At 41.0% G+C, this 22,400-nt stretch overlaps 1 protein-coding gene across 12 annotated transcripts in view; it reads right to left on the bottom strand.

Moving 5' to 3' along the window:
- The window catches only part of SRRM1 (serine and arginine repetitive matrix 1), a 36,198-nt gene that overhangs the window by 4,982 nt on the left and 8,816 nt on the right, over positions 1–22,400 (bottom strand). For 6 of the 12 annotated variants that reach the window (XM_050932214.1, XM_050932221.1, XM_050932222.1 and 3 more), the window contains 13 exons: positions 21,299–21,411; positions 20,464–20,664; positions 19,460–19,660; positions 18,665–18,784; positions 16,256–16,527; positions 14,941–15,021; positions 14,477–14,563; positions 13,342–13,480; positions 12,818–12,859; positions 10,607–10,711; positions 9,679–10,143; positions 8,399–8,591; positions 7,874–8,068 (listed from right to left, as the gene is read on the bottom strand). In XM_050932214.1, the coding sequence (XP_050788171.1) occupies positions 7,874–8,068; positions 8,399–8,591; positions 9,679–10,143; positions 10,607–10,711; positions 12,818–12,859; positions 13,342–13,480; positions 14,477–14,563; positions 14,941–15,021; positions 16,256–16,527; positions 18,665–18,784; positions 19,460–19,660; positions 20,464–20,664; positions 21,299–21,411 (2,214 nt within the window). The remainder of the gene's footprint in view (positions 1–7,873; positions 8,069–8,398; positions 8,592–9,678; positions 10,144–10,606; positions 10,712–12,817; positions 12,860–13,341; positions 13,481–14,476; positions 14,564–14,940; positions 15,022–16,255; positions 16,528–18,664; positions 18,785–19,459; positions 19,661–20,463; positions 20,665–21,298; positions 21,412–22,400) is intronic. The other 6 variants (XM_050932217.1, XM_050932224.1, XM_050932215.1 and 3 more) reach the window with 5 other exon arrangements.

Raw genomic sequence — 22,400 nt, 5'->3', positions numbered from 1 at the left:
AGCAAAAAGGATGTCATCCATATAATGGTAGATAAGCCATTCGGGATGTGCATGACAGAGTGGCCGCAACGCCCAGGCCACATAAAGCTGGCAAATGGTGGGTGAATTTTTCATGCCTTGGGGAAGCACTGTCCACTGATATCGTTGAGCGGGTTCGGCCTTGTTTACAGAAGGGACCGAGAAAGCAAACTTATCCTTGTCGTCAGGATGAAGAGGAATTGTAAAGAAACAGTTCTTCAAATCAATTATAAGTAGAGGCCAATCACGTGGGAGCATTGTAGGGGTAGGCAAGCCTGGCTGCAGGGCCCCCATGTCTTTCATAACCGCGTTTATTGCTCGCAAATCATGCAGTAGACGCCATTTTCCTGACTTTTTGGGAATAGTAAAAATTGGAGTATTCCAGGGGCTTAGAGAAGGTTCGAGGTGACCCTTTTCGAGCTGTTCTTGGACTAGTTCGTGTACACGGGCGAGCTTGTGAGCTGGTAATGGCCATTGAGCGACCCACACTGGAGTAGAGGTTAACCATTCCAACCGTAGGATCGGCCGCCCCTCAATGGCCGCTAGGCAAAAGGCGAGTTTTGTAAAACAACCCCCCACTGACTTAAACAGTCACGGCCTAATAGCCAGACGGGAGCAGAGAGAACATAAGGACGCACCTTTGCTGTTGTAGCAAGGTCCTCGTCGTCACAGATTGTAATATAATAGGTACTGATGCGAGTGGGTTGGGTCCCTCCAATACCTCTAACCGAGGTCGTAGCGTCCTGCAGGGGCCAGGAATCAGGTCAAAATTGAATTGGAACAACAGTCACATCGGCTCCAGTATCCAAAAGGGCTTCATGTCGGATCTGGCGGCCATCCGGGCTCTGTAGGCACACCATCCGTGAGGGTTTACGTTGGGTTACCGTCATGGCAAAGGCTACCTGTGGAGAATCTGTAGAGCCGAAACCATGGGATCCACGTTCCGTCAGTTTAGTCTTTGGAACGGAGCTTCGAAATGGAATTAGCTGAGCAATACGAGTGCCAGCTGCAATATTAACCGGAGGGAAGAGGGCGCGGACCATTATCCCGATGTTCCCGGTATAATCCGCATCGATAAGGCCAGGTAGCACAAAAAGCCATTGTTTGGACATAGAAGAGCGGCCGATTAAAAGAGCACTAAGACCGTACCCCAAGGGGCCATTTACTACCGAGGGAACGATCTGTACCTTGTCGTCTGCTAACGTTACATCTGCTGCTGTGGCCACGTCCACTCCGGCACTTCCTCGGGTGGCTCCTGTAAGGTATTCCAAACAACCGGCTTGGGGTTGGGGGACTCTTGTATCTTCGCGTCCCCCCGGCGGGCGCTCCGCATCCTGTTTCCCTGAAGCGGCGTGCCGTCCTTTTTAAAACGAGATCGGCACTCGGATGCACGGTGTCCAAACTTGTCACAACGGTTACAAGTTCCTGCAAAAGCCTTTGTTGCGTTTTCGGTTCCCGCCCGTACATTTTTACTTGGGCAGTCCTTTTTCATATGCCCCGGCTTTCCGCACGCAAAACAAACCCCCGACGGGCGGGAAGGCTTACTGGGCCTCACCAAAGGTCGTAGGGCCACTGCCAACGCGGATGCATGAGCCTTTGCATGTATTTCTGCTTTATCAGTTTCTTCGTATATCGATGCTCTGTTACAGGCCTCCACCATTTCAGTTAAGGAAGCGGTTTTTGGCTGGGTAGCCAAGATACGACGACAAACGGCACTGGCATTCTGCGTAGCAAGATCGAGCCCAACGGCTGTTTTTGCTTCGGCCGTCAGATTGGGGGAGCGATCTATTGCTTCTCGAAGTCGATCAAGGAATGTTGAATAAGGCTCCGAGGGATCCTGGACAATTTTTGCGTACGGTGGGATCAGCTTACCTATTTGAGGTACATCTTTAAAGGCGGACAAGGCCAATCTCTGCGACTGCTGTAAAATTTGAGGATCAAGGCGGGCTTGCCGCTGCGGATCTGCATAAACACCGGTTCCCATGAGCATATCCTGAGTAGCAAAACGCAGCGGATTATTTTCATCCAAATCAACATTACGTAGCATAGCCAGTTCCACACGTTTTAACCAATTATCTTTCCACAACAGCCGTTGAGTGGGTGTTAAAAGCATGTCAGCAAATTTTGACCAGTCGTAATGGCACATAGCTTGTCCAACAAATACCTGCTCCACGAGAGACTGCACATATGGATTATTCATGCCATAAGACATTATGGCCTTTTGCGCCTCACGGACGAGCTTCCAATCCAATGGCGCCCACTGTCGCCTGGCAGGGTTATTTGAGTCTGGTGTAATAACCGGGAAGGCATTGGGTATAAACTCCCCTTCTATATGGGCCTCTTTTATAAGTCCATGCCATCGCCGCACCGGATCAGGCGAGCCCATTCCAGCAGCATCAGAGGAATACACCGGTGGCTTAGCAAAAGAGGGATTGACTTGTTCTGAAGGTTCGGTTATCAAAGGACGACCTGGTAATTGACCCGTACATTTGCCCCCCATGCTGCACCCCCAACGCCCACAATGGGGACAGGAGGTAGTGACGCCGCCTGTATGTGAGGTATCATCTGGCGGTTTAGTTTTGTGAGCTTTATAGTTCTCATAGCCCTGCAAAGTCTTTAAAAGATGAGATTGAGGAGAGGAAGTTTCTCCTGCCATACGAGACAACTTGTCCAGCATCTCCTGCAGCTGGTGTCCTTGTCGTTTCATTTCCTCCCGAAATTCCGTGGTTTCAGTAAAAGGGGGGCGATCGGTGTCCATTTTTTCAAAAGATTCCTCCAAACCTGGAGGAAGGGGGACCATGTGAGGATCAATGTCAGGCCCATCTGGGTCAAAACCAGGTGCGGTAGGGATAATTACTTCCTCCCCTGCAAAAAATTCTTTAGCTCCGACCGGCAATACGACGGGTGGCTCGGGCAGCACCATAGGCGACTCATCTGCCTTCTTTGGTCGGAAAATCTCGTCCACGGCGGCCTGAACTCCTGCTTCGGCAGCGAGCGTCTCCACTATTTTCTTTGCCTTGCACCATATCTGACTAAGGGAGACAGCCTCATTACCGTGGGTGATTGACTCCCACAGATCTGATCCAAGTCGCTCCCAAACAGTCTTGTCAAAGACGGTGTTCGAGGTGATAAAAAACCCTCGTCGTTGTCCCCATTTAAGCAAGCGGGACAGCGGTTCAGGAGAAATCTTTTCTCCCTGCCTTTCTGCTGTAAGCAACAGAAATTCGTGCACTGTCTTCTCTTCTACTGACAACGCAGAACCCATATTTCTTTTATAATACGCGGCCGCTCACCTGTGAGCTCACGAACATCACTCTCGGACGACCAGGAGCCGATATCCCCTCGGTACCTCCTGCCGCGGCCACCACCTCTGCTTTTCTTCTCTCGAGCGCACCGACCAGGTCCTGCCGGATCGGATCACGTCGGGGTCACCAATTGTGGTATCTCATGCGGAGCACAGAAAATTCACACACAACACAGCTGCAAGCAAGTAAAAAATCTTCCTTCTTTATTTTTTCTACTACTCCCTTATATAGTCAAATCTGGTTACATAAGCATTAATCACGTATGCTAACATCATACATACTAGCCATATAATTGGACCAAAGCAAATTATCACGCGCACAGCATGCACAAAGCAACAGACATGTGGGCACCATAAAAGGCCCTGTTTACTGTACTATGCAAGGGTAACGAGTTCAGTCAGTCACATGACTATAGCAAGGGTCCCAGTATTTTTCCAGACTGACTTCACAATTCTCGGCCTAGAATACACGATAATTCCCCACAGAGGGGGTGCAGGAGAGAACAGGTCACCATCGGTTCTAAGGGGCTCTCCTTAGAACGTTAGGTCCCACTGGGGGTTAGGGGCCAGACAGGAGGATGCAAATTGTACAGACCTTTGAGGAATCTGGCTGTGACAAGTGGGCAAAAACCAAGAACCCCTGGATGGGTAAGCGGAAAGCTGCGATAGTAGCCAAATGTACCTTAAGAACTCACTGACAGATCTCTCGCTTTCAATTTTAGTATCTAGCCCACTATCTTGAGAAGCAGAACTTCCAAGGCTTGGGAAGACGGAAAAAAAAAAAGCACCAAGAGTGAAAGCATTTCCACTTCTGGAGATAAGTCTTGTGGGTAACTGGGCTTTCAGCTAGACAAAAGCACTGACTAAACTGCATCTAAACAGGTCAATTCCACAGTTGAGAGACGTTCAGCAGCTATGCCGAGATTCAGAGAGGAAAAGTTGGGGTGGATGAGGGACCCCAAGTTCTATCTCAATAGGTCCTCAGTGGTAGGAAGTCACAGGGGTGCCTCTCAGAGGTGGATGAGGTTTGAGTACCGCACCCTGGCCAGGCTGGTGCTATAAGAATAGCTCATTCTTTCCATATGTAGCTTGAGAAGAGTTGTGAGGATTAATGGTACCTGTGGGTAAAGCATACAGTAGGGCAGGAGGCCATGGAGATATCAGTGCATCTCCCATAGAACCGAGGCCATAAACTCCCCTTGAGCAAAACAGGTGACATGCGGAGCTGGTCAGGGTGCTGAAGAGATTTACTTGTGGTAGACCCCAGGTTTGCAAAAGAATTGGAGCTCCCATTCGCCGTCTTGCCAGAAAGCCTTTGCTCAGGAAGTCTGTAGTTTTAACAGATGCTTTTCTGTTAAGATGGGGAGTCCACCTGCAGGGAAATACAGCTTAGGGCAAATGGTCTCTGCAAAAACTGACGTTTCAGATCAACATTCTGGAACTGACAGCAGTTTGATACACATGCCGGTATTTCCTCCATGACAGACCAACCACTGATGTGGCACAAGGACTAGGCTTTTGCTCTGTTTTGGCACTTGATGTACATCTCTAGCATTACGCTGACTGAGCGGCCTTGTATGTCATGGCCATATGTGAGCCTAACTGCAGCACCAAGACTGGGCCAGATAGGGTGTGAAATCTCTCAATGGGAAGGTAGGCTTTGCTGCTGTAGAGTCCAAAACAGTTCCTGTGAAGTTTATCTTAGCAATTGGAACAAGTTTAATGCCTTTGTTGTAGCTGTGTGGTACGATTCACCCAGATCAACATGTTATCCAAATCTGGGCATACTGAGATCCCCATGGACAGGGAGAAGCTGCCAATACCGGAAGGACCTTTCTCAACACCCTTGGAGATATGGAGAGTTTGAAGGGAAGAACTCAGTATTGATAGTGGTTTGTTCCTATTACAAAGGATAGGAAATGCTTGTGCGATGAGTGGATGGCTATATGAAAGTAGGTGTCTTGTTGGTCAAGGGCAACAAACCAGTCTTCTGGATCAAAGGGTGGGAGAATTGGAACTAATGTCACCATTCTGAAGTGTTGTGCTAAAAAAATAGCAGTTCAAGTTCCTGAGGTTGACAATTAGTCTCCACCCTCCATCTCCCTTGGAAACCAAGTAGCTGGAATAGAATCCTTTCCCAATGAACTCTGTTGGAACCCGCTGTACTGTCCCAGAAGGAGGGGGGACAGAACCTTTTGCCTTAGGAGCTTTTTGTGTGAGGGGTCCCTGAAGAAGGATGGGGAGGAAGAGAGTGGATGTGGACAGAGTAATCCACTCTAAGGACTTCCAGTATCCACTTGTCTGAGGTAAGGAGTTCCCAGGCAAGTAAACAGTGGGACAGTCAGTCAATCTTCCCTCTCCCTCCCCCTTCCCAAAAAAAGGGGGGTGAAATTGCACAATGGGGAAACACAGTGAAATGGAATGATTTATGCCTTCGGTCAAGGTTTCAAAAGTGCTTTTTAGAAGGAGGGAGCCAATTAAGAAGAAGGGGTCAGTAGCCTCTCTCAGCTTGCTCCTTCTCCTGAAGGCCTCCTCAGACGTAGGGAAGGTGGACTGCTGATGGTACTGGAATGGCCTGGATCTCTGGGCAGGCTGCGTAAACTAAGTTGTCTTTTTATTGCAGGCACGTAGAGAATCCCAGTGAATGCAGCGTAGCCCTGAAATCCCTGAGAGTGTGGAGAGAGGAGTCCATATGATCACTGAAGAACTTGGGTCCTTCAAAGGGGAGATCCTTGACTGTGGACTGTACTTGTCTTGGAGGACCTAGGGGCTGGAACTAGGATACTCTTCTCATGATCACTGCCATGGATCTCAACACTGTGTTGGCAGCATCTAGGGCAGCTTGGAGGGAGGTTTTTGTGACCAACTGCCCCCTGCAATGATGGATTGAAACTGGTCTCTCTGATTTTGTGGCACATATTCAGTTAAGTGTGTAAATATTGAATACATGTAAATGCATCTTTCAACATCGAGGCCTGATAATTAGCAACATAAAACTGAAGAGCAGCTGATGAGCAGCTCTTCTGCCCAGTTAAGTCCAGACTCTTGGATTCCTTGTCTATTGGAGAGGGTCTAAACTGAGCTTGCGGCACCTTCCATTGGCTGCATAAACCACTATGGAGTTATGGATTAGGGGAGAAGGGGAAGTGTTCCATCCCCTTTGATGGGATGTAGTACTTTGTGTTAGATCTCTTACAGGTGGGTGGAATTGTGGTTGTGTTCGACACAGTGTACAGGCAGGGGATAGTAATCACTCACTAATGAGTAAAGCAACCTTTCCTTGGGGACACCATCTCAAACCGCAGGCAACTGAGAAGGAACTCAGTGGTGGTGGGTTCACATCTGTCTATATCCCTTAGTTCAGAGCAGAAGAAAGTGTTGTTCCGCACAGGACCATGAGCACCACTTTGCAATCTCCAATCAAGAGCGCGCAGGCACATACACCTCCTATACTGGAGTACCAACAGGTACATATACTTGGAAGAACTAGAGATGATCATTCAGAAATGTCAAAAGCAGAGGTTTTATACATTAGAAATTGTACTTAGGTTATATACACTTTTCACTTGGGTATCATTTCTACTATAAACTTCATACAAATATAGCATAGAATGTCTCTAGTTTTCTGCCTACAACTAACAAGCAGTCAAATCATACAGAAGGCTGAAATACAACAAAATAGATTTTTAGCAAAAATACAATTTCATTTGCCCCATGAGATTTGCTATTTGGTGTGGATTTTTTAAAGGGACATTCAAACTTAAAATCATATTGTAAGTATACAAACTTAACATGTCAGGTTGCTGAAACAAAAAATTATAAATACCCACTACTTATGCCATGTGTGTACTTTCCATTTTTCTCTCACTGTGGACAAGTCAATCCTGCATTCAGGATCTTAGTACTTCAAAACCTGGGTTGCAAACTTGGCATGAAATATTTATAATTGTAGTGAATACTGTTGTAAAAGCATTAATGGAAAAATCTTTATAGGTCTGTAGATTTTTAGTTCTTTGTATATTTCACTTTAAAAAAATATAATCCAATTTAATAGTTACAATTAAAATAAAATGGAAGCTTGATGTTAGCTTGCCATGGATGTATTTCACTGTACAGAGTGGCCTTTTTTCTTTTTTTTTTTCCCTTTTATTTATTTTTTTTTTTTAAACTCTGTTGCTCAAAAGTGTTACCTATTTACCACTTTGTAGAAATGGAAAGGCAATGTAGACAATGCTCATTAATAGCCTCTCAGAAGCAGAAAATGGAACTTATTCTTGGGAGGGGGATGATGGAAAGGAAGAGAAACTGAGGTAACTAACCTGTAACTGGAGTTATTCCACTGGCCTCTGCCATCCCAAAAAGGGAACATGCAGAAGCAACTTGAACTAAATTTTATAATTTACCCAGTTGTAGCATAATTCGAGCCCTGCCTTCAAATAAATTGGCATTAGAAGAGATATTTTCAAAATCATAGATTAGTATCAATTACACTTGTAAATATGTTATTTCATTTCACTCTTTGGCTTTTGAAATCAGATTTATATAGCCAACCTTTTTGAGCTCTGTCTCTGCTTCTGGGTCTTCCTGGGCTGATGAAGTGGCAGCTGAAGTAACAGCAGCAGCTGCAGCAGCAGCTGCAGCCTTCTCTTTCTTATGTTTTTTGTGTTTCTTGTGCTTTTTGTCCTTTTTATGCTTCTTATCCTTCTTCTTCTTCTTTTTCTTCCCGCCACCTTCCTGGTCAGAATTCTGTAATGAAAAGAAATTCCTTATTTCACAGTTGGAGATACGTATGCCAGATTTGTGTATAGGATGATGACGCACAAATAAACCCTCTCTCCTTACAAAGATCACGTGGCCTGGATGTTAAGCATGTTTGCTGAATAACCAGTGTGTGTGTTTGCCTATGGAGCAGCTATTGCCATCCCATCATTTAAAAGGAATTACATTTAAATACACTAGTAAATGAGCTAGAATTGTTTGATCATCATAAGCAAAACTAGGTAAGACCAATATGCCACATGATGAAAGTTCTGTAGGTATATTCCAATTAAGTACCACTTGGATTAGAAAACATACCCTTGCAGGGGATGGACTCTGCGTAGGACTTTGAGCCTTTTTCACATGTGGTGGCGACCAGTTAGTGGAGGGGGATTGAGACCGAGTAGGGGATGGAGGGGCTTGGTGTTTCTTAGGTGCCGGCTCAGGCGATCCTGATGCAGACCTGGATGAAGATACCCTTCTCACAGACTGTGGACTTGGTGTGGAAGCCCTTAAAAATAAAAGATTAACATTTAGGACTCCTTGTGCCTTATACAGTACGTGCAAACAAGGTAACTTAACTAACAATTATTATGTAACTAACCATGGTCACACAGCCTAAGTCTACACTGTAATTAGACACCAGTGTATGGCCTGACTCTGGCTAAGGGGCTGTTTAACTGAGGTATAGATATCTAGACTCAGAGTCCCAGAGCCCGGACTCCAGCTCAAATGTCTACATTGCAATTAAACAGCCCTTTAGCCTGAGTCAGCTGACATAGGCCAGCCACTGGTGTTTAACTCCATTGCAGACGTACTCTTAGAGTTACTGCTGATCTACAAATCTGTTCCTATTAATCTCTTTACTATGGAGCTACATTCTATACATTTAGACTGGAATTCTTCAAAAGAGTGACAGTAAAAGGAAAATCCAAGATCTAACTAAGCACTGCAGATTGGCAAGCTAAAAAAAGATACCATAGGTTTACTACAGATTAGTATCTTGCACAGACAATAGTGTTCTCCTGTTCATGAGTGGCTGTCTTCTCTTCACACCTGATAAAAATTCAACATGCACAGCTACTGTTTTATCACCCGTTCAGACAGGATATTGCATTCAGCTACCTACCTTTCCTGAAAGAACTGATTAAGCCAGCACTGACATACTTTCACTAGATGTTTAGGTAGATATCTCCCAATATTAAAAGCTTGTCAAATATTCATTTAATAAGAATGTGTCTTGGGTTAGCCCTGTTCCACAGTGAACTTTGACACACAGTTCACTAGGCTCTAAACAAAGCTAAAAAACCCTTGGAAGTCTTATTTTGTAATCTGCTCTGGTTTCACAACTCTCAGTGTTTGATGTTTGCCTCTAGTCTGCCTTCTCACTATCACTTTGTCCAAGATGAACCTCTGCAATGCCTCTGAAGCTATTCCCAACCTCGAAATTTCATATGACAGGAAGTGCCTCTAACACTCACTTGTCAACAGGCCCACAGGAACTAGAGTGGCATGAAGACCGAATACTGACGCCCTTTAATTTTAGTGAAAATGCTTGCTTTATCTATTCCCATTTGCCTATAGCCATAGTCCCTTACTTTGTCTTTTTGGGTTCCGGGGTCCTTGACACTCTCCTGATGGGTCTACTGCTTGGAGATGGAGACTGTCTCCGCTTGGGTGAAGATGAAGTTCCCCTTCGCAGAGGCGGTGGACTTGCAGAGGTATGTGAAGCTCTAGGCCGTGGAGATGGTGAATGCCGTTTGTTTTGTAGTGGGGATCGGGTTTCACGATTAGACCTGCTGGAAGGAGAACCTTTCCTATGCTTGGAAGATAGCGATGGGGAACGCCTCTTTGCCACAGGAGAACTTCTTTGTTTTGGTGGGGGAGAATGTGAGACTCTGCGCTTGGGTTGTGGAGAAGGTGATGCCCTTCGTTTTGGAGGAGGAGGAGGGGGAGTTGCTGTTCTTCGCTTAGGAGGTGGTGAAGGAGAGTATCGTCTCTGTATCGGAGGAGAATATCGTCTGGGAGTAGGTGAGCGCCTGCGTGGAGGCGGTGATGGAGACCTACAAAACCAACGGAAGAATTTGAGAAGTCATGTATACAGGACAAAGTTCTCACACTAGTTAGTTGCCAATGGCTAATGATATGCACTTTGGCAAAGAGGAAAGATTTTACATTGATCTGTTCCACTTTTAAAATTTTTACAGCAATCTCAAGGAACTACAGCAGAGCATTATTGTATACACTGCCCAATAGCCATTTCAATATTAGATAAGTGAAATGATTGCTTGCTACACTCGGCACTTACAATGGTTCAACAATTGAACACATCCCCCACTGAAAACATTTCAGAAAACAAAATTATGATTTTAATTTTTTAAAATGATTTCCCAACAAGAGACTTATTAGCAAAGGCCATCAGTTTCATTAATCATGACATTTGCTTTTTATTGGACAGTGTTACAACTCGTGATTTGTAGAACTGCCCTTAGGGATTAATAAAAAGCAACAGAATAAAACAGTTACCTTCGGCGAGGCAATGAAGGTGATCTGCGCCGCCTTGGAGGAGGTGCAGGAGAAGGAGAGCGCCGTCTTCTGGCAGGTGGTGGTGATGGACTCCTCCTCCTCCTACTACTAGAGAAAACAGAAGAGTTGCTTTATTTAAAAAAAAAAAAAAAAACACTCATGCCAAATGATTAATTTTTTTTCTGCCATGTCATCTCCACTACAGAAAGCTAAGCCGGTTCAGATACTTGTCTTCCAAATGAGATTCCATTAGATACAAATGCTATCAGACAGCGATTGAGTCAAGAGACAGAAAAGATATAGCAAAGTTTGTTTTCTCTGAGAGTATGGGATATAGAAGCTATAAGGAGTTTTCAACCTTACCACAGCTCAGTTTTCCAAAGAAAAGAAATTCTTAAAGCTCACTAGACCAAGAAGATATTTATCATCCTAGTGGGGATATATCTTAATGGCTGCCAACTTCAGAGACTTCAGGTAGACAAACAGAAATTGATTCTAAGCAGACTTATTCTTTACCACTGGTAGATTTTAACACTTCAGCGAGAGCACAGGCTAAGAAAACCAAAGTTGGTGCTAAGATACTGCTATACTGCATTTAAAATATTCAGAGCACAAGGGGTCCAGACAAAACTCCTACTTAGGACAAAATTTTTCAGTTAACTTATACAGGGAAATCTGGACCCAATGCATTTCCCCATAACTTCTAAAAAGCTCAACAGGTTTAAATTCTGAGAGAAAAAAAAAGCGGCTTTTTCGTGACAATGTTCAAAACTTAGTGACAAAAGATTAAATATCTTTTTTTTGCTTTTTAAAGGCTGCCCTGAACTTTAAGTCAATAGAAACAGTCAGCTAATTAATATTTAATTCCAAATAGCCTTCTTATAATTTTCCATGGCAAGAAACTAGATATTTGCAGCTAAAGATTGTTCCCCAAGAGCTAAACACGATTGTGTGAGCTGAAAGAATACCAAGTCATCTTCAAATAACACAGTAAGACCCATTAAAAATATTCAGCAACAATAGTTTTCATATTAAATGTATAAGGTAACAGACTAGGAGAAAATGTGTTACACAGTGATATAGGACTTATCTGAATTTATTCTTTTGTCAAGTAAAGTATGCTGTCCTGAAATTCAAGTAAAACAATTGTTATATGCCACTTCTTGAAGACTGACAAATTCAGTAACAAATGTGCTCAAAGTTTGAGAAAGTTAGTCACATTTCATCTGGCTCAAATTTTGCAAATCATAAGTGGCACCTATGTTCTGGTTAGGTTTTAATCATTAATGACTGGTGTAAATAATCTATAAATCTGAATGATTAATCTTATAGATCCAGCCTCTTAAGTTTAAAATTAGCACTTTTCCTAACAGTAGTGAGGCACCTACTCTTGTTTTCAGCTGACTTCAATGGGCAGTCTAGTTGCAGAGACCATGACAGAATCTGCTATTCTGGCCATGTCTTTGACAAGTCATCACTAGCTTTCTGCATTATAGTAAGCTCAGTCTAAAATCAAGTGTCAAAAGAACTGCCTAAAAAGCTACCTATGAAAGGTAAGATCTGTGACAAAATGATGAAGCATTCAGCCTGTGAAGTTTGCAGGAGCTGTTAACTTCAGTCCCACTACTAACTCAAATTGTTTCAGGACACACAGTGAATATGCATGTAAGAAGGACAGATGACAGAACAGGAATTTTAGAACCTCCATCTCCTCTTGGTATTTGAGGAGTTAAATAGCTTGATTTTTGAACACTGAGTTCCCCCATTAGCCCATTTTATTTTCCTACCACAAAAACAGCTGGTGGTAATGTGAAATATCTTCACATACTACTCATCTCTGTTTCAGAATTATATTTTGAGAAATAAAAACCACTCAAGCAAAACCTTACCTGGAAAGCAAAACTTTGATAAATGTTGTATACAGTAATGCAGTTAAGCTTTTAAGGTACAATATCAGGTTTTTATTTCAACCAGTTACCCAAACTGTCATTATCTATGGACATAAGGCAGAACTGAAACAATTTCACTGTTGGAAGAAAAAAGGCAATGAACAATTTGGATTTCTTGTCCCATTATCTTGCTATCTGAATTGTCTTCTGTGTGGGTGAAGCAGAAGAAGGGGCACCCACGCTCACAATCTACTACAAAAGTATAGTGTTTCTAGAGGAACTTTAAATTTAATCTTAATTAACGGATTAATTTCTAACCAACCTTTTAATCATTGGTGATTGCCACCTCTTTCCAATCTGCATCCTGACAGCAGTGGAGAGAAAAAACAAAGTAAAAAATCCCATTTGCCAAAGTTTTACTTGATGCAAAGACGAACATGTTTGCATAAGATTCATAAAGTAATTCTCAGCATCTGAGCAGAAGTCAAATTAATCTCCTTGCATTAGCTTGAAAAAAAAAAAAATCCTCCTGTTATAAACTGTAAGGGCCTGGTCCCAAAGCCCCAACAGAATTTGGATCAGGTGCAGTAATAATAATTAAAAAAAAAATATAGTGCTGGTATCAAGTTGTTCACTTTCACCTCTAAAATCTAAATTTTGGTGCACAGACCATCTTCTACGGCATTTGTTTAGCACTTGGACAAGGGTAATCCCAACTGATTCTGCTGGGGGCCTGTAGGCAATAATGTAATGCAAATCAAGAGATGAGAAGTTAGTCCATTTGTAAATTACATATTTTGTCACTGTTAAATACATCAGTTGTGCTGAGCTGAAGAAAGTAATTACCGAGGGGAAGAGTCCTTTTGTCGTTTCCGTGGAGAAGGTGACGGACTATGCGAGTGTCGTCTGTGCCTACCCACTTCACCATTCTTCACATTTGATCTTTTTGGTCGTTCCTCTTCAGAGGAAGAGGATGAACCAGAGTCTATAAATGCAAAATAATTAGTTACTGAAAAGTGGTATACACACACTGTATTCTTGTGCAATTACTGAGAGGCATATTGCTCTGTCTTCATGCATCTTTTTGCCAAGTTGTGATTTCTGTTTTTAAAAATATTTACAGAGTGTAAGTCAAGGCATATTAACAAGATTAGTTAGATCAACTGTTTAGATACATTTCAAGACAAACTTCTAACATGTGAAGCAACTTTAAGCCTTGCTTACACACAGCTAAACCAGTTTAACTAAAAGTTTGTTTCTGACGCAACTGTTACACTTGTCCATGTTTGTGTGTAGATGCTTATTTCTGTTTAAGAGTGGATTATTTCTTAAACAGAAATAAGAGTCTAGATACAAACTTGAACTGGTTTAACAATTGCTTAAAAAACCACAACTTTAAATTGGTGTAAGTTTGTGTGTATATAAAGCCTGAATTTCAGGTACATGCTGCATTAGATATGCAACTGCAAAATACTGAACAAAATTAGCTAGAGGACAAACTGAAAGATACTGACTTCAAGAGCATTAATAAAAGCCCGGAATCAATTATACGTAGCAACAGAACTGCAAAAGCAATTCTGACAAGCAAAATAATTTACAAAGTGAAGTGTGAAACCAGAAGCAAAACTTAGTATGTACAGAAATATTCCAAGTAATCTACAGGCAAAGAGGCACTGGTAAGGAGAAGAGGAATGTTGTAACATTCTTTTCACCTCCTATGAAATCTGTTGCCAATTCTGGGCTAGCTAGTTATGCCCCAGAATGCAAAATTCTACTTGTCTGCTCCCCTGGAGTACTTTTTGATCAGTGAATAAAAGATTTTCATTATGGTAAGTGTGATTAATTTTGCAATATTGTACCATACATCAATGAAACGTGTAAAACTAAGCACAATTTGAGTTCAGCAGTAGCATATTGGCTACTTTTGTAAACAAATATTTTACTTAAATATCTTATTAGAATTACAAAAATACTACTGTACCAGATGAAGACTGCTGGTTTTGCCTTCTGTACTGACGTCTCTGTTGCACAGAATCTGCTGCAGCCATTTTGCCACCTTTGTCTTCTTCTGAAAGATATGCACAATAAAGGAACATTTAATTTTTATTTTATATATGCAGTCATTTTATGTTTCTTTATTCATAAAGACAGTTTTTGTTTGTGAAGCAGTGTTGTTAAAATTGATCAGGTGTTTAATTTTTTTGTGCTACATCTTTAAAGGCATCCTTTCTTTGGAGTGTGCATTTTGGCTAGGGTTTTCAAAGAAGCATAAGGGAGAGTTAACGTGCGTGGGATGCTTTATGTTCCCTATGCACATTTCTCTAAAAACCATACCTCCAATACTGCTATCAAAGCCACTGGATCTCAAGAAACACACTGGAGAAGAGTGTGCCTTGTTTGTTTTCATACCATTTAAAGGAAAGCCATTGTAAACAACAAACTTACCTGATTCAGACAATTCTACTTTTCTAGGTTTTGGCGCTGGTGAGGGAGACTCTCTCTTCTCAATACTCTTATGTTTAGGTGCTAAAAGACAAAAAAGTTAGACAAATTAAGAAAAAGTTTAATATGATTTTAAATGAAATTTAATATGATCTTGCACACATGGTTATTGATACAAAATAAGTGAAAAGCTTTTCATGAATGATGTCAGTTTACATCTTCATATGAATTTGTGTAGTATACTTTTTAGACTTCAGCTTCCTAGCATATTTTTCTATACAGAAAAGAATATTGCACTTTTAGATAACATTTGGCTGGTATACTTTTACTTTGAAATTATAGTATGTAAACTGAGTAGAAATTTTGATTTATTTTTTTCCTAACTGCACAAGGTTACAAAAAATACAGTGTTAAAATTGTGGGGTAATTTAATTCCTACTAATTCCATGCAGGTACAGGTTTACTGAAAAGCCAGTACCATACATTTTATTTAATAAAATTTTAATAAACTATTCAACTATGATACAACTGAAATGTAGTTATAGAAAAAAAAGATGAGCATACAATTTATGATTTATTGAAAATTTCAATATTAAAAACCAGAGACTAAAGTTCAGGGCTGACTACAGTTGGAGATGTACTTAATTTGAATTATATTTTAACTGCCTAAATTTTTTCCTATGTTTGAAAACTGTTTGATATCCCAATTCACAATTGTACCAGCCCTCTAGAATATAAATTTGATACCACAACCACTTGAAAAGAGAAAACTGCAGTTTGACTCTTTAAAGTGATTTCAGTAAAATTGAGTGCAAGAGAAATATGCAGTGACAAAATTAAAAACCTTGCCTACTGCCTCAAACACACACAAGAATCACATGTAGGTCTTCACAGAGTTGGAAATAAACTAATTCAGAAACAAGTCTCAAAACATTGTAGAAATAAATTCTTACACCAGTTGTTACCAGTAAGTGTTTGCCTTAAAGTATTAGATTTCATAACTAAGATCTTCCTGTTCTACAATGAAATATTGCAGGGAGGTCAACTCAGCACTATGTTTTGTTTTTTTTTAAATGTCTACCACTATAATCTTTATTTTTTGTTGCTGACATTTAAGTGTTTTATACTATGAACCTCTATATTGTTAACGTTTCAGACCAGGTTCAATAAAATGTGTATTCAACAACTTCTGTACTTTGAAAAGGCAAAAGTTTCGACGCAGTCCTTCCGTTAGCTAGCAAAGAGTACATAACTATAAGACTGTAAAGGTTCAAATAGATAAAGCGATTGGGGGAAGCACACATTCAGCTGACTATACCTGAGGCTCTGCCTGGAGAAATAGAGCCACGGACTTTTCTTCCACGATTTGACTGCTGAGGAGTTGGAGATCTGCGTGGCTTTGGAGGTGGACTTGCTGGTGGGGAAGGCCTGTGCCTCCGTCTAGGAGGGCTTGCAGAAGGAGACAGTTTCCTTGTTTTGCGAGGAGGACTGGATACAATTCTTTTAGGTGGTTTTTTTGGCGGTGATCGAGAGCGTGAAGAGGAGGAGGAAGAGCTACTTCCAGATAAAGATGCTGATGACCGTCTTCTCCTGCAGATACAAAGTTAACATTAATTGGGTCTGATTAAGCACAATTCACTCATCTGCAAGCATATCTATACAGCCACGTACAGTAGCACTTCCAAAAAACTGGCATATGTTAGCCTCAAATGCTTTAGTATTTCATACAAGAGGAGACTAACACAAATGAATGTTTCAATTATTTTCAAAACTATAACTGAACAATTTGTCTGAAATGTTACCTTTTGTTTTAGATTATAAAATATTATTAACGCTAAAGGATCCAAGAAAATGGCTTGTAGGTGTTGGCTGTTGTGTGTGTGTGAGATTTTGAGTCGTTCAGTATTTAGATGGTTAAGAGAATTTTTCACTCTACAGCACCTTGTTTACTGAACCTCAAAAAGGATCTATTAAAGACTGGTGGGCAGAAATGAACAAAAATGTTACACCAGGAGGCTGGAAATTGCACAAATATCAGGCATGTAACCATTCTGAATACATCTTATCAATATTTTGTAAGATTTATTTTGAAGCTTCTCTTTACTTTATCAACTTAAAGGAGGGCCTCTAGAATTCTGCGGCAAAATTTGTGGTAAGTTCTGTTGCAATTGTGTACCTGCAGAATCCACCTTTGGCGGCAGAATTCCTGAGAACCTGGAAAAAAGAAACCCTACCTTGAGTGAGATAAATATTTGCTAAAAGGGAATTCTAATATATCTTGCCAAAATACACTTTTGACACTTCTCACAGTATTTTGTCTCAAAAATGAACAAATCTTTATAAACCTCAAGAAACAATCACCATTCAGTTATAGTAAACCTCAAACACCCAAATTATAGCCAGTAGCGTAGCTAGGGAAGGAGCAGGGCAGTGGCCGCTCCTCCACTGAGCATCCTGGTGCCTTTTTTACTTTTACTCACCTGGCGGCACTCTGGGTCTTCGACAGCGCTTCAGCAGCGGGCCGTCACTCGCTCCAAGTGTCTTCAGCAACACTGAAGGAAATGCCGCATCAGACCCAAGAAGCGAGTGAAGGTCCCGCCACCGAGGTACTGCTGGAGACCCGGAGTGCCACCGGGTGAGTAAAAGCACCACCCCGTCAGTAAAAGCGTCACAGGAGGTGCCACTTTTTTTTTTTTTTTTTTTAATGCTCTCCCAGTTCCCTCCACCTGGCTATGCCACTGATTATAGCCCTCTTTTTGTGAAAGCTGTTCCAAGTTTCCTATTTCAACAGTGCACTGAAGTCAGATGGTCTCTGACATGCAAAGTAGCAGGAACAACTTGCTCCTCTGCCACCAAAATTGTTTAAATGATGGCAAAGTTGTAAGTCCCCAAGCAAAAACCACCACCACAGGGCAGACTTCTAAAACAAAGTTTAAAAAGCCAGTCTTAATTTGTAAAGTCATGACATAACCAATGCCACCCCTATCCACTAAAGAAAGTATTAGAATAACAAATTGAGCAGTTAACAGAAACCATCACCATTTACGAATGTTAGAAAACATCCATTAGAGGTACTTCAAAACAATTTATGACCTTTTGATACTATATCAGACACCTGATTCTAGAACAGAAGTTATTAGCTTCAAAAAGAAAGCGTTAAGTAATACTGCAATACTCCCACCAATCCAAAGGGCTTTGTTTCCCTGCTCTTAAGGGACATAGGCATGAACCAAGACAGAGCAACTTTTAAATCACTTAGGCTATGTCTATACTGCCACGGTAAGTCGACCCACGCTCTGCAACTCCAGCTACGTCAATAACGTAGTTGGAGTAGACACATGTTAGGTCGAGTTACCACGGGGTCTACACCGTGGGGGGGAGGGGGTCGACAGGAGAACATCTGCTGTCGACTTACCTTACTCTTCTTATCAGGGGTAGAGTACAGGGGTCGACTGGAGCGTAAGCTGCAGTTAATTTGGTGGATCTTTATTAGACCTGCTAAATCGACCACCAGTGGATCAATCTCAAAGCGTCAATCCCCGTTGTACTGCAGACCTGCCCTTAGTTTGTATACTATACACTATCAAAGTCACCTGCAGTTAAGTTATCTTTGATACTATAATCACTCTTCATAACTATTTTTCAAGTAAACTAAAAAAGTTTTTAAAACCTTGTGATGTGTCTTTCAAGTATCAGCAGTTTCATATTTACCAAAAAGGAATCTTACCGCCTCAGAGGGGATCTACTTCTTCTGTGTCTGGGTGGGGGAGGCATGCGCCTTGAAGGACTCCTCCTTCTAGGAGATGGTCGTCGTCTTGGGCTTGGTCGCCTTCTAGGGGAGTAAGACCTGTCACAATCAATCAATGAAAATTCGAAGAATGAACAGTGACCTCCTAAATTTCACAGGATGGAGGTAGATTTAGTCACCAGAAACCAAGTGAAAAGCTGCTCTGTCGCAAGTATATCACACTACATCGGCATTTCTGTTGTACTGGAATGTATTACCACTAAGCTACAAGCAAACAAGATTTCAAATCAACCAAAACCTCTGCACTAATCCACACATAAGAAGAGGATTAAACCTAAATTCTAAGTGTTTTCAGGACCAAACCTAGCTCTTAAAGGAGGTTGGGGGGTATCACCTGGAGCTGCCAAATACCATATTCAGGATTCAGTAACTTCTCCCAGCCCAACTGCCATTCATATCCAGCATTGTCCCCAGATGAGGTGGAAGATGAAAACTGGGGAACATGCTTATGTCGTGTTTTTCACTCTTCTTCTCCCCTCCCTCTTACTCGGCCTAATCCACTGTCAACTCATCTCTGGCTGAGGAGAATTATTACTATACAGAGTGGTATTAATGCCTTGGCCTTTATCTCATATCATATAATTAGTTATTTTTTTCAGAATTTCCAATGTACACAGCTAATTGAGTGTTTTATGGCTTGGAATGGCACTTCAGAGCAGATCATTCAGTTCCTGGCCTTTATCCTCAAGATAAAGTAAAACCTCATCTTCTTACCTTGACCGTGATCTATGACGCCTTCTTGGTCTAGAATGAGAAGGGGAATGTGAGCGAGACCTTGACCTTGATTTGGAACGGGATGGTGATCTTTGACGAGTCTTCTCTTTTTCTTTCTCTCTCTCCTTCTTTGAATTTCGTTCTGGAGAAATTTCTTTAGTATCTGGTACAGGTTCAGGTTTGGGAACTTTCAGGATATCACTGTGAAATAAAAAAAACAAACTTAAAATATAAACATCTCCCATCTGCAGCTACCTAGATTATATTTTAGAAAGAACCTATGACAGTGCTCTCACTAAAAAAAGATTGTGGGGAGTAACATCTAATTAAGGTGTTCATAGCTCCAAATCCTATTAAAATTCTACTCATGGTCAAAAGATTTAGGTCTTCAACTTCCTGTAACAGATTATTAAAAGTATACTGAATAGGTCCCATGTTAACTTTCCATAGATTGACCTGACGATGCAGAACAGTGGAAATTATTAATCAAGTAGGATCAGTGAAAAATTGATTTGTCAAATGTTCCAGACTGCCATTATTTAAGATAATGCTGAGGCTGTCCAATTCCAGAATCAGTACTTTAGGAAGTGTTCTGCCTTTATCCAGTCTGAAGTTAGAAGCTGAAGGTGGCGCTTACAAAGCTCTCAACAGATACAGGGAAAATCAAGCCAAACTAGCCTTAATATGCATTTCTTAATGCCATTAAACTTAACACTGACAAAGTAAATGACTTAACTAAAGTAATACAGAGTATGCTCTCAAAGATTTACTCTAATTTCTCCATGTGGAAACATGTTTTATTGAAGACCATGGTGACACACGTAAACTGATCTGCCAGGCAAAAAAATAACAGTACATTTTTTCAGATGAAAGTAGGGCTGTTATAACTCTAATAGCACCAGAAATTAAAATAACTGCATTATACTAAAGGAAATGATAATTTCCTATAATAAGCTAATTTCAAGGGCGGGGGGGGGGGAGGGTGAATCAACTCTGGTACTTGCCTAGTTGATGTTGCCTCTTGAATCAATGTTTCCTTTGCTTGCACTGAAGGCTCTGGCTCTGGAGTCTCCTCTTTCTTTTCTGGTGCAGGAGTAACACTACGGCTCTTGGTTCTGTGATGAGGAGATCGAGAGTGGCTACGCTTTCTCTCTCTTCTGACAGGAGATGATCTCCTTCTAGGGGAAGGAGACCTTGACTTGCGTCTAGGAAAGAGACAATTTCTGTTCAAATAATGTATTATGTTAGGAGCAGATTTAAAAAACTAAAGCCACGTATATTTACACCTAAGAAACTTCATCTAAAAAAAATCAGACATCCTCTTTCCCCACTGCTAACTGAGAAAGGTAAAAAAACAAATAGGTTCTTTTGAAAAATCTAAAATAGCTCTAGCAGTTAACAAGACTGGCTTCAGACTTCAGGACCGTCATTAACTAAAATTCACCACTACCTGTACACTAAACTGTTATAGTTGCACAAACAAGAAAACCTTACAAAACTCAGTCTAAAATAATGCCTATCTTAGCATAAACACTTTCACAAGATAGCTCAGAAGTTCAGTTAAGAGGTCTCAATAAAATTTACCATTTGCTGGGATCTCAGGAAAATCTTTTGTGCTCTCAACGTATTACATTTACCATTACAAACAATGCCTGTTCCCTTATATACTACTAGTTTTTTTATCTGCTATTAATATTCAGTAACAAGCTAGACTGGTCTTCCCCTAAAAAAATTCTGTAGGGTCCATTCCAAAGTTTGCTGAATCTTTAAAAATCTCCATTGCCATGTCCTCACTGCCCTGAAGATCAACAGGAATTGTAAGTACAATATTAGTAATACCTTCTTGGGCTTCTGGATCTGTCCCTTTTTTCTCTGCTGTCTTTGTCCTCTTTGTCCCTCTTGTCCTTGTCTTCATCTTGTTTCTTCATAGAAGCCAACTTTTCTTGCTCAATCTAAAATACAGTACATTATGTATTTAAATCAGAAGCATAATTGGACACAGAAGTTATCATAAAAAACATTTATCTTCCTATCTTAATGTCTAAGGAGTAATGACAGTGTACTTTCTCACAAGCCCTGGTAAACAATATGGACACGAGTCAAAGAAAAATAAAAATTAGCTAAAACTGTCTTGTCTACTCACAAACATACAAATACAGAATGTTAGGCACCTATCTGATAGAACTGGAAGGGACCCCGAAGGTCATCGAGTCCAACCCCGTCTGCACTAGCAGGACCAAGTATTGATTTTGCCCTGATCCCTAAGTGGTCCCCTCAAGGATTGAACTCACAACCCTGGGTTTAGCAGGCCAATGCTCAAACCACTGAGCTATCCTTTGTTAACCTAAACACTGAGCATGAGCACTATATTAAAATTATAGAACTAGAAAGCAATAAACGTTTGATTTTTCAAGAATAGAACCTTAACCAGTGTAAACCATATTTTTTAAAACCTTTATCCAAGCACAACTTCATGTGTGAATTAAAATGGAGTAGTCAAAACAGGGAATAAAAAAAAATGACCATTTATTGAGATGCACATAACTCAAAAAAAGACCATATTTTAAAAGCCACTTAATTTTTTATGCTGTAAAATTAAAAATCTGTTTGTCTCAGTTCAGAAGACAAGTCTGAATAGAAGTTGTTATATTTCAGCAGTAAGTCAAAATTATATCTTATCTCCTCTTTACCTCAATAACAGTTTCATCCAAATTTGCAAAATCTACCTTAATGCCAACTAGTTTAAAAAAAAACAAACACAACAATTTGAAGACTACTCTAATGGAATAATCATCATAAAAATAACTCTTATAACCATGACACTAAGTAAAATATAACTAACTGCGAACGTTATATTTTGCAAGACTGCAATTCTTAAGCCGTATCAATCTCTCCCCTACCCACCCTGAAGCACAGACTGAAGTGTGATAAACTCTCCATT

Source organism: Gopherus flavomarginatus, chromosome 22, assembly GCF_025201925.1.
Source record: "Gopherus flavomarginatus isolate rGopFla2 chromosome 22, rGopFla2.mat.asm, whole genome shotgun sequence".
Lineage (NCBI taxonomy): Eukaryota > Metazoa > Chordata > Testudines > Testudinidae > Gopherus > Gopherus flavomarginatus.
Note: the sequence above shows the minus strand (reverse complement) of the source record. Positions and strands in the feature narration are given on the sequence as shown.